Raw genomic sequence first — 15,221 nt, forward strand, 5'->3', positions numbered from 1 at the left:
AACCTGCAGGGCTGGAACCTGGGAGTTCTGTGCTGCTCATGTCATCACTTTGCCACTGAAGCCTCAGGCTGGGCTCCCAACGAGGACCACGTGAGGCTGGGTTTGGAAAGAAGTACCTCCTAGCAGAACCTGAGTGCTGGCCCCTCGCAGCCCACTGATTGGCTGGAACCAGTATTTAAACCAGGAAACCATGATGGGAAGCTCTCTGTGCAACAACGCAGACTCCCTGTCTGTCTCTGCTCCAGACCCTGCTTGTGATAGATCCTAGTCTCTGGCTTCTGACCCTGGCTTGTCCTGGGCTTTGCTCTTCGATTGATGTCTGCAATCTGGCGCCTGACCCTGATCTCCTGGTAACCTGACCCTGCCTGCCTCCTGACACCTAATTCTCTCTGTTTGCCCTCTCTGACCTACCTTGGACTCTGACCTCCCAATACCTTGGAAGAGAGGAAGGTGACCAGGAACAGTCAACATGGATTCACCAACGGAATGTCATGCCTGACCAACCTGATTGCTTTCTATGAAGAGGTGACTGGCTCTGTGAATGTGGGGAAAACAGTGGACATGATATACCTTGACTTTAGCAAAGCTTTTGATATGGTCTCTCACAATATTCTTATCAGCAAGTTAAAGAAGTATGGGTTGGATGAATGGACTATAAAATGGATAGAGAACTGGCTAAAGCATAGGGCTCAACGAGTAGTGATCAATGGCTCCATGTCTAGCTGGCAGCCGGTTACAAGCGGAGTGCCCCAGGGGTCGGTCCTGGGGCCTGTTTTGTTCAACATCTTCATTAATGATCTAGAGAATGGGGTAGATTGCACCCTCAGCAAGTTTGCAGATGACACTAAGCTAGGCGGAGTGGTAGATACTCTGGAAGGTAGGGATAGGATACAGAAGGACCTAAACAAACTGGAGGATTGGGACAAAAGAAATCTGATGAGGTTCAGCAAGGACACGTGCAGAGTCCTGCACTTTGGACGGAAGAATCCCATGCACAGCTACAGACTGGGGACTGATGAGCTAGGCAGCAGTTCTGCAGAAAAGGACCTGGGGGTTATAGTGGATAAGAAGCTGGATATGAGTCACCAGTGTGCCCTGGTTGCCAAAAAGGCTAATAACATAATGGGCTGCATTACTAGGAGCATTGCCAGCAAATCACGGAAAGTGATCATTCCCCTCTATTCGGCATTGGTGAGGCCGCATTTGGAGTATTGCGTCCAGTTTTGGGCCCCCCACTACAAAAAGGATGTGGACAAGTTGGAGAGAGTCCAGCGGAGGGCAACAAAAATGATTATGGGGCTGGAGCACAAGACTTATGAGGAGACGCTGAGGGAACTAGGCTTGTTTAGTCTGCAGAAGAGAAGAATGGGGGGGGGGATTTGATAGCAGCCTTTAACTACTTGAAAGGGGGTTCCAGGGAGGATGGAGCTAGGCTGTTCTCAGTGGTGGCAGATGACAGAACAAGGAGCAACGGTCTCAAGTTGCAGTGGGGGAGGTCTAGGTTGGATATTAGGAAAAGATTTTTCACTAGGAGGGTGGTGAAGCACTGGAATGGGTTACCTAGAGAGGTGGTGGAATCTCCATCTTTAGAGGTTTTTAAGCTGCAGCTTGACAAAACCCTCGCTGGGATTATTTAGCTGAGGTTAGTCCTGCTTTGAGCAGGGGGTTGGACTAGATGACCTCCTGAGGTCCTTTCCAACTCTATGATTCTATGATTCTTTTAAAACCTTGGATATAAGTTATCTGTACCTGCTGATTTAAAAATGTCTGTCTTTAGTAGGTGCAGTTTAACATCCTCTATAGAAATACTAGTGGAATGGAAAGTTATCAACATATGACAAACTATATTATCATTGTTTAGGTGCCTAAATGAGAGGTTAGCTCTCTTGGAAATCTGACCACAGATGTGTGTTTTGAGCAGTGGATAATCTGATTCTGAGCTCTTTTGAAAATCTTGTATTTGGAGGTTTAGGACCCTGGCAGTCAGCAAGGACCCCTAGCACTTTGGGATGACTGTGAGCAGCACCTGTGTTGTGTTGCTGAGAGGGTGCTCACTTGTCTTACTCATTTCAATATTTATCTAATTTCTGCATATTGTGTTTCTTATGTTCTCTTTTCAGAATTCTGAGACCTACCGGGGATAAGAGGTCCTAATTTAGGCAAATTACATACATATACCTATTATGTTTTCTCTTGGAAGACCAAACCAGTACGAGGTTCTCAGCTCTCTCCTATCTTTCCTTTCTTTAGTGCTAGATGTTTTGACAGGCCATTGAAGGGTTTCAACTGCATTTTGTGCAGCTGGACAGTAATTTTGGAACTAGCTTGAGAAATGGGAATGGGTCCAGAGGCTTCCATGTGATACACTTGACCAGTTCTCATTTTATCATCTGTAAAACATGTGTCAGTTACTCCAGAACTGTTTGTTTTAGTTCCTGTTTATTTTAGCACAAAAGTAGGATGGCCACATATTACTTCAAAATATTTTCATACTCCTAGCCAGTTTCTGCTGAAAATTTCTGTCACTTGCCTGTTGCTAAAAATATTTTCCATAAATTAATCATCACTGACTTTTTTCCCAAATTTTGTAGTATACCAAGAAATATCAATTTAAGGAAATATTTCTGGTTCTGCAGTATTCGTTCTCAGATGTGGCATTGAAATATATCGCTATAAAATTCAACAAGATAAGTAAAATGAAATTTATTTTTAGGCTGAATCACAAAATTCTCTAAGATTTTTTTTCTCTCTTTCCCCCTCCCAATAAAGTAAAAATCTTTATCACTGTGCTTCAGGGTGAGGAGATTTATTTCCTGATAACCTGACATGCTGTATGGTAACTTTCAGCCTTGGTTATTCAAAGCAGTTTGGTTGTGATTTCATTTGTGCAGCAATTTTTTTGTTTTCTTCCCACCCTCTCTTTCTCCTTACTATGGCTGGAGTTTTTTGTTTGTTTGGGGAGGGGTGTTGGGTTTTTTTACTGTGTAGTTTTTTAGATTACATTTAGGATCTATCTTGACGTTTATTACATCTGGAAAACTTTACTGTCTGGAAACTTTCCATCTGCTTTTTTAAAACAAATTATTGGAGGGAGAAAAGGGAAATGTATAGTTGACTCTGAGCCTAACTTTACTAGTTTCTGATCTGAGTCAACTGGATTCCAATCAGAGAGCAGATAACAGGTGGAAATTAATTAATTTTCATCCAAATTGGGTTCTAATTTCTGCCTACTGGGAACAATAAGCACTTTGATTGTTCCTTATGAATGAAGCCAAAAAGGACAGAAGTTGAACAGTTGGCTGAAGAGGGTGTGAGTGATGAGGATGCAGGACAATCTGATGCTTTAATGAAGACGGTATGGTGCCAGAATGTGAATATCTAATCTGCAGTAGGTTTGTATGTGTCTATGTTACAACTATGAAGCCAAATCTGGAAGTCCATTGTATTCAGACCTAGGCAAACTCCTACGGAGGTCAGCGGGAGTAAGGTGCTCACAGTTTTCCCTATTGCACCTGTTTCTTTGTATGCTTATTGTTTTTTCAGTTTAAACAATGTCATCAGTCAGGATGCCTTTGTGAGCACCACCAGCAATATGGGAACTACTGCACGGTGCACTGAATGTGGGAATCAGCTGTGGTGAGAGATGAAACCACTGAGTTTCTGGCCTCCTGTATCCTTCCTTGAGGTTTTTTTTTCCTTGCTGAGGGTCTCAGGATGCAGTATTTACAAAGGGAACAAGACGAACTGGTCTTATGCTGCCTGGAAACATAATATAAAAAATCCCAGTCTGGCTTACCACATGGCCCTACGCTGTGCAGAGTCCCTCTTGCTTCTGTCTTCCAAGGCAGTGCAGTAGCTCTTATGCAGTGTCCTGTGCAATTTGATTGCCCTGCATTCTCCAGCCTAGCTTCCTTATCAATAGTACTTAGATAGCCCCCCTTACAGTTGTAACAGAGTGCCTCATAATCTTTCGTATATCTATTCTCACACCACCTGTGAGGTAGGGAAGTGCTGTTATCCCTCATCTTACAGGTGAGAAACAGAGGCATGCGGGGGGGACTCAGTGTAGTTCTTCACTGCAAAGTTAACTTGAATGACCAACACTCAAATTAGCTGAGTTCACATGAGACCAACTGCATACCTCAAGCTGTGACCTACGCCCCTGACCGGCTGGCCAGCTCAAATGAAAAGCCTCACCCCATGTGAGATAGGAGTTTTTGTGGGGGCAGAACTAGAGTTAGGGACAAAACTAAGTTATAACTTGAGTTAACTTGTCAGTGAAGACAAGCCTTTAATGACTTTTGCCAGGTCAGAGAGCAATTCTGGCAGAGCAAGGAACTGGAAGTGGGTGTCCCAAGTCCCAAACTAGCCCCCAAACCACTGGAACATCCATCACTCTGTCTCCACCAGGCACCTGTGCAAAGTAGTGGGAAACTGAGTTGAAGTTAACTCCTTGCTTCCTAGCAGCCAGGAAGAGGCCTCTCCACCGTGTCACAGAAGGGTAACTGTTATTTCTAACTCTAAATCCTCTGAAGGATAGTGAGAAAAATTATGCTTTGGGGGTGGAGGAGAGTGAGAGACAGAGAATGGTAGCAAGTGCATGTGGAAGATGGAACCATTTTTAAGTTATATTCATGCCTAAGATATGTGGCTCTTCAGATGCTCATGCTCTATACACCTGTGAAAGGCATCTACCTCAACTGCTGTGGCCGTACCTAACATTGTGTTGACAAAAGAGCCTGGAAGAGTGTTTGTGTAACATACTCCTGAGACCGAGGGAATATGAGGATAGTATAATTCATGGCTGTAGTATAGCCTACTCACCTCTTCAGATCCTATGTTTTTTTCTGAGATATCTGGAGTACAGCATGGAAACCAGATGCATCTGTAGTAGCACTTTGAAGGAAACACAGAATTCCCGTGGATCCTTTCTAAGTGAAGTACATGTGCATTACTAAGGGTACTTTGCAACCCTACGCAGATGATCATCAAGGAGCAGAATTTGGCCTTTTGTTGGCAGTTTAAAAAACAGATGGTTTGCCTCTTCTGTCATGGAGTTGGATTTATGGCAGCAAGATTTCACTTTGCTTCTCATGAGATGAAGAGATGTGAATCAGCCATGTGATACCTTTTCTGATGCAGGACCAACACACAGACAGCCTGACCAGTGTGCATTTTTGTCCCTGTGGGAAGATGGGGACATTCAGGTGGGCATATGCACAACATATGCTACAACTGTGGCTATCCCACGGGAATATATCCTCTCCCCACTTCTGTTATTTTAGGACAGCTATTAGAATTCATCTGAGGTAGCCACTACCCACCCACCCTGTTGAGCACGTTGCTAGTAGGAGATCTCATGGGGCTGCTAGTGCTGCAAAATGTTAATATGGAAACTACGATTCAGCCACCCACATTAAAACGTTAGTTTTGCTCTTCCATTTAATTAGAATACAATCTCATCAATTACCTCGTGATAGAGTTTCCCAAAATTAAAACTTAAGATGTATGGCAAGGCAAATACATACAATGCTAATTCATTGGGCTGCTCGTTTGTCAGTTTATCTGTTGGGGAGTAGTTGCATTTTTTTTCTGCTGAAGTAAGAAAAAAAAAAACAAAAACTGTCTTTTAGTCTGTTTTTACATCAGGAAAAATTGATGTATTATAGAACTTGATATTTTTATTTAAAAAAAAAAAAAAAAAATCACACTGATAATATCAAAAGGGACTTTTTAACCAGAGGTTCGAACATTTTATCATTCAAAAGATTTTTCCAATACGGTCTAGAAATAAGCAGCTTCATTTACTCTGTACCAAGTGCAGGGATTATTGTTCTTGTCAGTGAATTGGGATAACATGCAGTTGCAGAAACATGTTGATTCTGCTGGGTTAGAGACTATGACATCAAATTCTGGTACCCTCTGGCAAGGCTGTATGTGAAGCCACAATGTCTTCCGAAGAGGATTTGAGGTCTCAGTATACCACATCTCTTTGGGGAGAGAAGGTGAGATCAGAGGAAGACAGAGAGCGAGAGAGAAATAAATTCCAAACTGTATCTCTAGCAGACTGGTTTATACATATACAAAATACTACAAATTACTTTATTTTTGTGGACTTAAGTCTGAATTCAGGCTGTCACATCCTCCCCTGTTTTTCTCAACCCTTTTATGGTTAGACATAGAAGTACCTATCATTTGTTTTAAAAAAAAAAAGTTCACCTACACTGAGTGATATTACCATGTATCATTGGTTGCACCACTCACTGCTGGTCTGGCACCTTCTCCTGGTTGCCCTGGGGATTAATTTTTGAGGTCAACATCCCATTCCATGGTTTGCACACCATCACTCCAACTCTGATCTGCAGCTCCTCTCGCTCTAGGACCTTCAGCGTCTCCTTTGTGACTTAGCCCTCCAGCTAGGGCACTCAGCATTCCCCTTCCAGGGTACATCCATCAGCAGTCCTAGGCAGTTTTCCCATTCACTGCCTCAAGTCTTTGCCACACCTTCAATGGCTGGTAGGGGAACCCAGGCCCGCCCTCTTCTCCAGGTTCCAGACCAGGGACCTTCAGCTCAGCAGTTCTGGGCTTCCATTCTCTGCCCTCACTGCTCTGTCCCACGACTGCTTCCTACCACACTGGTTCCCTTTCTGTCTGGGTCTACCAGCTCCAAGAACTCTCCTCCCTCTTCCCAGAGAGTGACTTGCCAGCACCTCCATCTGTAGCCCACTACCTGGCTTTATGGGCCCTGACCCTTTCTGCACAGGTGAGCCTCCCTCTAATTAGCTGCCTCAAGCCTAGAGCTCCTGTTTGAAGTCTAATTAGCTGATTGGACCCACCTGGCCTTATTCAGCTCTTGCAGGGCCAGTGTCAGGTACACACCCCGTCACACTGAGCATGGATGATTTTTCATATGTGGTGTTTATAGGGAATGCACCAACTATTTATGTGCATTCCCGTTCTTAACCCCTGATTTTGAACTGAATTCTTTGATAGTGGTTTATACTGGGACCTAACAGAGCTGTATGAGTCTCATAAAGTGGGTCCAGGAAAGATCACATGAATCATCCAATCCTTATATGAGTTGTTCCAGCAAGCTGTGTTTCTGCCATAGTGCGTAAACAAATGGGGCAAATGTCAAGGTGCTGTAGCAGCCTTTATTCAGAATTACTTTATTTTTTGTAGGCTGAAATCTTAGCGTTAGTGTTTGTGTTACTATTATTAATAATAATTAATACTTCCCAACCATATGGATTCATTAGTTTAGTTTTGTAAATGCTTTGTAAAGCAACATATAAATGCTAAGTATTATCATGAAGTGCCTTCACTTCAGAATCTCAAAATCCTTTTTCACTATCATTAATTAACTAAGGCTCAATGATTTTGTGATCTATGTAAATCTTAGCCCGGTGACCCTTACGTGCCTACGGTAGCCCACCTGAAAATGCAAGGTCAGGATAGGCTGCAAAAAGAGTGCAGATTCTCCCAGAACTGGTGGCTATCACTGAAGTTAGATTCACCAACCAAAAGAAATCGCAAAAGAAATCACACAGCTCCCTTTATTGCATTTCAGTCTCTGTCTCCCAATCAGCAACTAGGTTCAATAAAGAGATACTTTATTTAAATGCTTTATTCACTTTACAAAATGTTCTCCTGTTACCCAAAGGGACAGCTACATTATCAGATCAATGCTATCTTGGATCTTTATCCAAAATACCACACTGCCAGCCAATCCTTTAATATCTGAACAAAAGGTTTATTAGAAAAGAAAAGAAACAAACAAGATGAGAGATATTAAATGGTCCAAGCAATCAGTTACATAAATATGACTTTAAAGGCCATATACCAAGTTCTCAGCAGCACTGATGAGCTTGCTGGCTTGTAAAGTTCCTCTGGATCACATCCAGTACCTGGATAAGTCGGTTAGCCCTTTGTTTCAAAGCTTCAGTTGTAGAGAAGCTGATCCAGAGGTAAGAAGCAGGAATGAAGACAAGATGGAGGTGTTGCAGCTGCCTTTTTATATTCTCTGCCATGTGGCCTGTTTCAAACACAAGCCCACAGCACGTTTGCATGGAAAAGCACTTGGAGTTCCCTGTCCACAGGCCTGTCTCTACATGTCCTGATGACTCATAGGTGTAGTCCTTGGCTTCTCTCCCTGGGCTCATAGTATAGCTGATTGCCCTTGATGGGCTCTCAAGCAGACTGGACAGTGCTGATGCTAATCTGTTGAGGGTATCTCCTATTAGCACAGCACAAGTTTTAGATAGAAATATATCACACATTTATAACTCACAATAGAAAAATGATACATACGTATAAACAATATTATCATACTTAGCAAATTATAACTTTTCCAATGATACCTTACATGGCATATCTTGTAATATCCATTGCAATTTTGTAATATTTGTATTAATATTGTTATAAATGATCACTCATATTTCAGGCAGCATCACAGTCCCCATTTTGCAGATGGACAAACTGGCAGAAATGGTTTAAATGACTTGTCCATGGTTACTTACAATCAATGGCGTAAACAGAAACAGAATTCAGAAACAGAATTCAGAAGCTCTGATTCCCAATCTTGTGCTCCACTAGACTACTGCTAATATAATTGTAATTTGATGTCATAATACAGTCTTTGTAGATACGCACTGAAAATGTTTTGCTCTTGTAGCTCAACATACACATGTATGATGAAATCTCTATATGTTTGCTTACTATAAGGTTTGCTTACTATCATCTTGGTAATGTAACGTCTCTGTAGGATTTAATTAAAATGACTACCAAACATGGTTTTCGCATCAATGCATTGATGTTGGCCGCGTAACTCAAAGTTCCATTCATATTCATGTGGAATTGCTATTTTAGGTGGAGAAGAAGAGGATTATTAAAAGCAATGACGATGCAAGTAAAGTAGCTTTTTTTTCTTTTGTAGAAAAGCTCTCTGAGTACACTCTGTTTATTGTTGTTAGCTACTTAATTACTCTTGTTTTATATGTCTTTTTAGTGAGCAATAACTCACGTTACTAAAAGCAGACTGTAACTAAGGAATTTTCAGTTAACTACTAAAATATGGTTCTATTCTAAATAGGGGCTGCAAATATGGCATGGGGTTGTCCCCTATTTCCCTAAATTATTCCAAATAAAATTGGTTCGATTTACAAGTAAAAAGATATTTTGGTTTGGTTTTGGTTTTGGTTTTTCTCCTAACTGCTAACACTATAAACTCATCCCGGCAGCAGATATGAAAGATGAGTTGCACAAACAGTATAGCTAACTCTCTGTTGTCTGGCACAGGAGGTATGCTGAGGATAGAGTGTGGCCAGAGCATTTCTACATCTTGGTTATCGCTGGCTGCTGGCACCGCCTGTAGAGGCCATTAGAGCTGGAGTGCAAGTTTGGGCAGTCCCTGAGGCCGCTGTAATGCACACTGGCAGCCCCAGGCTCAGGGAGGTGTGTTGCTTCTCTTTTTGGTTCCTATGGCTAACTCATCACCAGTGCAGGGGTGGATCAGGCTTTTAGTTGATCTTTAACAATTTGACCTTTACAATGCTTAACAAAATAGAAAATGCTTAGGATGGCAAACTTCAGGTTGGTGCACTTTGAAATAGCTAATACGTTTAGGGATTAATGTTATTTGTAACGTTGATATCCCTTGTAAATAGTCCTAAATCTTAATCTGGGTTGACAGATCCCTCATAATGTAAGATTCAGTTATGTCTTTCTTATCTCTGAGAGAAATGCACAAATACAGATGGCTGTCACACTGTGTGCACCATTAAAAGTCAACATTAACCCACTGTATTGGGTACCCCAACCTTGCAAGTGGCTCTGCACAGGCAACCTGGGGCCCATGCAACGTCCCACTGAATTTGGTGGGGCTCCATGAGAGCTCAGAGATCTATCTTTGTGGAGCTCATTGCAAGAGCAGGACCTAAAATACTGCTGTGTGGTAACCTTGGTTAACTGCTGACTTTTAATAGCAACCATTTTGTGTCCATAATGTTTGTCCTTAATAAGGAACATGTTCTAGAATTTCCCAGTAGAGGCTCTATTGAGGAAAGCATTTAAATTTAAGCATGTGCTTAAGTTCTTTCCTGAGTAGAGAACGATTTAAGCACATTGTTAGGTGTTTTCCTGCACTAGAGCCAGCCACAGGGAACTTCCTTGCATTCTTACTATTTTCCAGAAATGAAGTTCAGTTAAGTAGCATACAAATATTTAAGTGCATCTGATTCACCAACAATAAAACTATTTTGTCAGCTCCTTAATTTAAAATGAACTGCCTTTCATTTCCTCCTGCGTTCACTGGAATTTGCCACCTCAGCCTTCAGATGAAAAATCTTTAGATGGGGTAAACGATTGAAATGATGTCAGACTAACTCCATGCAGGTTGTATTGTCAAAAACCCTAATGTCACATTTAATAGATGATGATTATAGAGGGCAAGCAAGTGGCTCACTGGCCTTTTGAAGATAGGGGAGAAGGCAAAGGTTCCAGAATAAAAATGAGAGAGAAGCATAAGGAACCAAACAACATCCAGTCATGGAAAACTAAGTCTTTTACTCATAAGTGTACTGTTGCTTACAGTGATTAATAGAAGGTTCATGGGCACTTTGTGGTAAAAATATACCCCTTGAAACATGATGTGTAAAGCAAACACTGTAAATCTTAAACACCGAATTCCTGCAAAGTGTTACCAAGTTGAGGAGAAATAATTATGGAGGGAAAAATCTCTCCGTAAATGCTTTGGAATTTCATTGTGAAATATCTTTCTTCCTGGTCATGTGTTAGCTTGAAACCAAATGTATTAATTTATGATTGCTTTTGAATTGGATTGTTGATATATTCTTTAGCCCAGAAATTTTACCAGAGACCTCATCATGGGGTAATTCTAGAAGCAGCCTGCAAGTTCTGGCCATGCTTGTTTGTTTCAGTCAGTTCTTTGCTGGGCTGCTTTGGAAATGAAGAAATGAACACAAGGGCAATTGTTTGTTTATTAAAGGAAAGTCTTCTCCATCTAGCTTCAAAAATGTTTGATTTTCAGTCCTGTTTTCAAAAGCTGTAATTTTTCCTAGACTTAAATAGAAGTATTTGCAGCTAAGTTGATGTCCTTGTTTGTCTATGAAAAATGTTTGCTCATTTGAAGGAGAGGGTTTAAAGAGGCAGTTAAAGGTGAGGGTAAAGCTGTGTTCATGTTACTGTCACAGAGCTAAATATTGCCATTTAGGCACAGCCCTGTGTAGGGGGCAGTGCAGAACTAGGTTGCTCTAGGAGCCACAATCCCTCTCTGAGTTTTCCAGTGCATAGGGAGTCTATGCAGGCTGCACCATGCTTTAACCTGCTCACAGGAATGAGTCCAGCCTATTCTTCAGGCCAGTGAAGAAAAGAGCAGGGCCATGGTTGTACCTCCTCCCTGCTGCCTTTGGGTGAACGAAGGATGCAGTCCCTGCAGTCACTTAACTCATGGACTATATTAAAACCAAGAAGCTACTCGCTGGCCCATGACCTAAAGACCACTCTCTAGCCTCCAGTGTCCACTCCCTTTTCTTCAGGACTTCAGTTCTATTTCTTCAGACTATTTAACGTATCACTATGCCCTTTCTTCCCTGACCCAGGTTCCCTTGCAGGATCACATTCTGCAGGCTGTGCTATTCCATATAGAATTTCACTCTGCAGGCCATCTCTCTGCTCCCTTCTTCCTAGCCTGATCCCTTCAGGATTACATTCTGCAAACCATTCTCCTGAGAGTTGGTTCTTTTCTCTGCCCTGGAAACTCCTGTAGGAGACTAACTACTCTCTGCAGCTCTCACTGTCAGCTGGCTTTTTTTATGAGGATCATGTAATCTTCCAGCAATCCCTAGCCTCCCAGCCAGAGGTGGGAAGCAGCTGATTAGTCACAGGCAGGGATAGGCCCAAATCTCCTTAAAGGCCATCCCACCTGTGAAAGACTGTAACTGTGACTGGCTCTTGTACCAGATAGCCAAGTGGGGAGACTGCTTGTGTCCTCCCATCCTGCGCCCCTATGCAAGGGCCAGTCAGAGTCTGGCTCTAAGGCTGACAACTCTCATTACAGCCAGTCGTAGTAGCCTTCTGGGAGCCCCTTTCTATTTTACAAATATTCAGGTTGTCCAAGGATAACACTTAAATAAAAACCGAGTGTAGAATTACCGTTCTGCAGAGTTTAAATAACAGCAATTAAGATGGGAAATCCCTTTTACATTGTTTGCTCCATCTTCCTGCCCCTGCAGGATTTATAACATTGTATGGCTTAATTTGTTCAGGTCTGTTGATTAAATGCTACATATTGGGTCAAATTCATCCATGCTTTTAACTCCGTAGAGTTCAACATTGTTATACAAGGGATCAGTCTGGCCAGTTGTCTTCTACAGAATATTGGGAATAATGTTTCTTTTCTTTGGATTGACTGACATCATTGTTTCAAAAGTCTCCCACAGCAAGGAATTTTTTAAACATCCAAGGCAATACTGAAGTCTAGGGCAAGTATGGATCTTTTCAAACAAACACTGATTGTCTGGGAATGATGATGTTGAGAGTCCATACTGATGTTATGGGCCAGAGGCAGCATGGGGCAGTAGACAGGGCACAAAACCAGCATTCAGGAAACCTGGGTTCTTTTCCAAGATCTGCCATTGATTTACTTTCCAACCTTAGAACTAAGCAATTAAGTGTTCTGTGCTTTAGTTTCTCTCTAAATAAAATGGGAATAGCACTACTCCCCCTCCCCTTTGTAGAGAACTTTCAGATGTACAGATTGTGATGATTATTATTATTGTCAGTTGTGGCATCAAGTGTATCCTTGACCAAATATAACTGGATTGTGTTTATTTATTTATTTAGTATTTATTGTCTAAGTAATAGTCTTTTACTGGCTTTGATGTTGACTTTGATTTAGTCAATAAATCTTTGCTGACCAAACCCAGTAATCCTTATTTGCATACATTATTTTGGATTCAGCCCCGAAAGCTTAGTGTTAAATTCTGTTTGTTAATAAGGAGCCTTAGTCATGGAAGACTCCACTGTGAATTACTGACTATCAAGGATACCAAACGGACCTATTTCTGAGTGCCCCATTCCATTGCCAACATTGTTAATATTCGAGCTGTGTGAAAAATTGATTTATTTTTTTCTGATAAAATTTTAACTATGGAAAATGTTCTGGTTTTCAGTGGAAGATATTTTTCCAGTATGTTCTCAAGATATCAGGGGGAGAGGGGTATAACCCAATTTTGTTGAGAGGGGTATAACCCAATTTTGTTGAAAAAATGTTGAAAAAATGTTGATGCTTTTATCAGAAACATTTTATGACAAAGTTCTGATCAGCTCTAACTAGGATATTGAATAGTTATGGAACAAAGGGGCCTAAAATGATGATTACCTTGAATCCACTGAAACAATCTCAATCTGGACTCAGAGGAGAGTCCACCCACACTACATTCTGCAATCTAATAGTGGGCAGGTTTAGATCTGGAGTATGAATGCCCTGTCCTGCTTGTTTCAGTAATGTTTTACTTTTTCTTGTTTATATAGTTGATGGGTTAGACAAGGCCTCAATTGCAATTTCTGATGGGCCAACTCCAGGATCCCAAACCCCTCCTTTCAAGAGAAAGGGCAAACTCTCTACCATTGGCAAAATCTTTAAACCTTGGAAGTGGCGGAAGAAGAAGACCAGTGACAAATTTAAAGAAACATCAGCAGGTATGTGTATGGTCATTTGTTAACTAAAGTTTACTTTCATAGATTGCTAGATTTTTAAGGCCAGAAATGACCGTTAGATGGTAATGCTTCAAAAGGGACTGAAGCTTATTAGATGCTAAAGAGTCATTGTCAAATGACTGATTCTTACCTCGTGAGGAATAACCTCATTTAAGTTCTCTCTTCAGTTCTACCATAAAGAACTTTTAAAAAAATCACTGTTTATTTAGCTCCTACCGCATTTCATATATTTTTGGTGTAGAAAGTATGTTTATTGATGCCACGTGCTACCCTCCCCCAGAGAAATTTGAGATGGACAGGTAAAATATTTCCCCACCAGTCAGTGACTGTACTCTCAGATTTTAAGGCATGCCTTCCCTTCTGGGGACAGGAATTCAGGTCTATGCAGAGGGCATGACTGGGCATAAGGAAGAGGGCATGACATGATGAGGATGCTGGAGGGAGGGGATTTGCATGGGTCTTTTACACACACACACACACACACACACACACACACACACCCACACACCCCCACACAAACACACACACACACACACACACACACACACACACACACACACACACACACACACACACTTTATTCATAGAGAAAGCACAGAGACTTACAGATCCATGCAAATCCCCTCTCTCCAGCATCCTTACCATGCTGAGAGCCTGTTGGGTGTTTGGGCAGTCCTTTCAGGGTCTCTGGATCCTCCTCTCCTCCTGCCTAGCCTTCAGGTTCACTCTCGCCACCTTTGTAACAAACTCTTGTGCTAGCTTGTTTAGGTCCAGCAGTTAAAAGGTTTCCCTAGCTCAGAAAGCATGTCCCTTTGTAGTACCTCTGTCTATATTCTCCCTTTCCACTGCCAACACCCATCCCTGCAGACAGCCTGAAAGAACCATCTTCCTTCCACTTGGACAATCTCTTTAGAAGATTGATTGTATTCCCAGGGCAAAGTCAGTCCATGTTAACTACTCCTTTGATTGTTCTGTAGTTGTTTCCAGATAGAATGTGTGATATGTGACCCCCAGTCCTCATCAGCAAATGGCTGATTTAATTCACACTGTGGGGTAAAGTTATACATATAGTTCATAAAATCAGGCAGAATTCATAAATTGTACATAGACAGATTCCTCAAACAATCACAACTTATTAACACATTAGCCATTACAGGTTTTATTCCCTGCCTTAAATAATAATTTGTGCGTACGTGAGCAGTAATTTTTAACAAATTCATACTATTAATAAAGTTGTAGTTAAATATTTTGTATTCTATATCAGCTTCCTTCCATGGATCTCAAACCACTTTTACAGAATGGAATATCAATTCTCATAACAGGCAGGCATCAGGATTATTATTCCCATTTTACAGATGGGGAAAATGAGGCACAAAAAGTTAAGACCAGCATTTTCAATAGCGTCTACTTAGTCACCTGCCTCCGTTTTTGAGGGCCTAACTTGAGATACCTCAGGCCCAGTTTTTCAGAGGCATTGGGGCCTG

At 41.6% G+C, this 15,221-nt stretch overlaps 1 protein-coding gene across 4 annotated transcripts in view; it reads left to right on the forward strand.

Annotated features, from left to right (window-relative positions):
- Positions 1-15,221, forward strand: part of PHACTR2 (phosphatase and actin regulator 2) — a 146,627-nt gene that overhangs the window by 74,318 nt on the left and 57,088 nt on the right. For all 4 annotated transcript variants that reach the window (XM_067542355.1, XM_067542354.1, XM_067542357.1 and 1 more), the window contains exon 2: positions 13,552-13,719. In XM_067542355.1, the coding sequence (XP_067398456.1) occupies positions 13,552-13,719 (168 nt within the window). The remainder of the gene's footprint in view (positions 1-13,551; positions 13,720-15,221) is intronic.

The sequence above is a fragment of the Emydura macquarii genome, unplaced genomic scaffold, assembly GCF_026122565.2.
Source record: "Emydura macquarii macquarii isolate MOO-44397 ecotype Brisbane River unplaced genomic scaffold, CSIRO-AGI_Emac_v2 contig_705, whole genome shotgun sequence".
NCBI lineage: Eukaryota > Metazoa > Chordata > Testudines > Chelidae > Emydura > Emydura macquarii.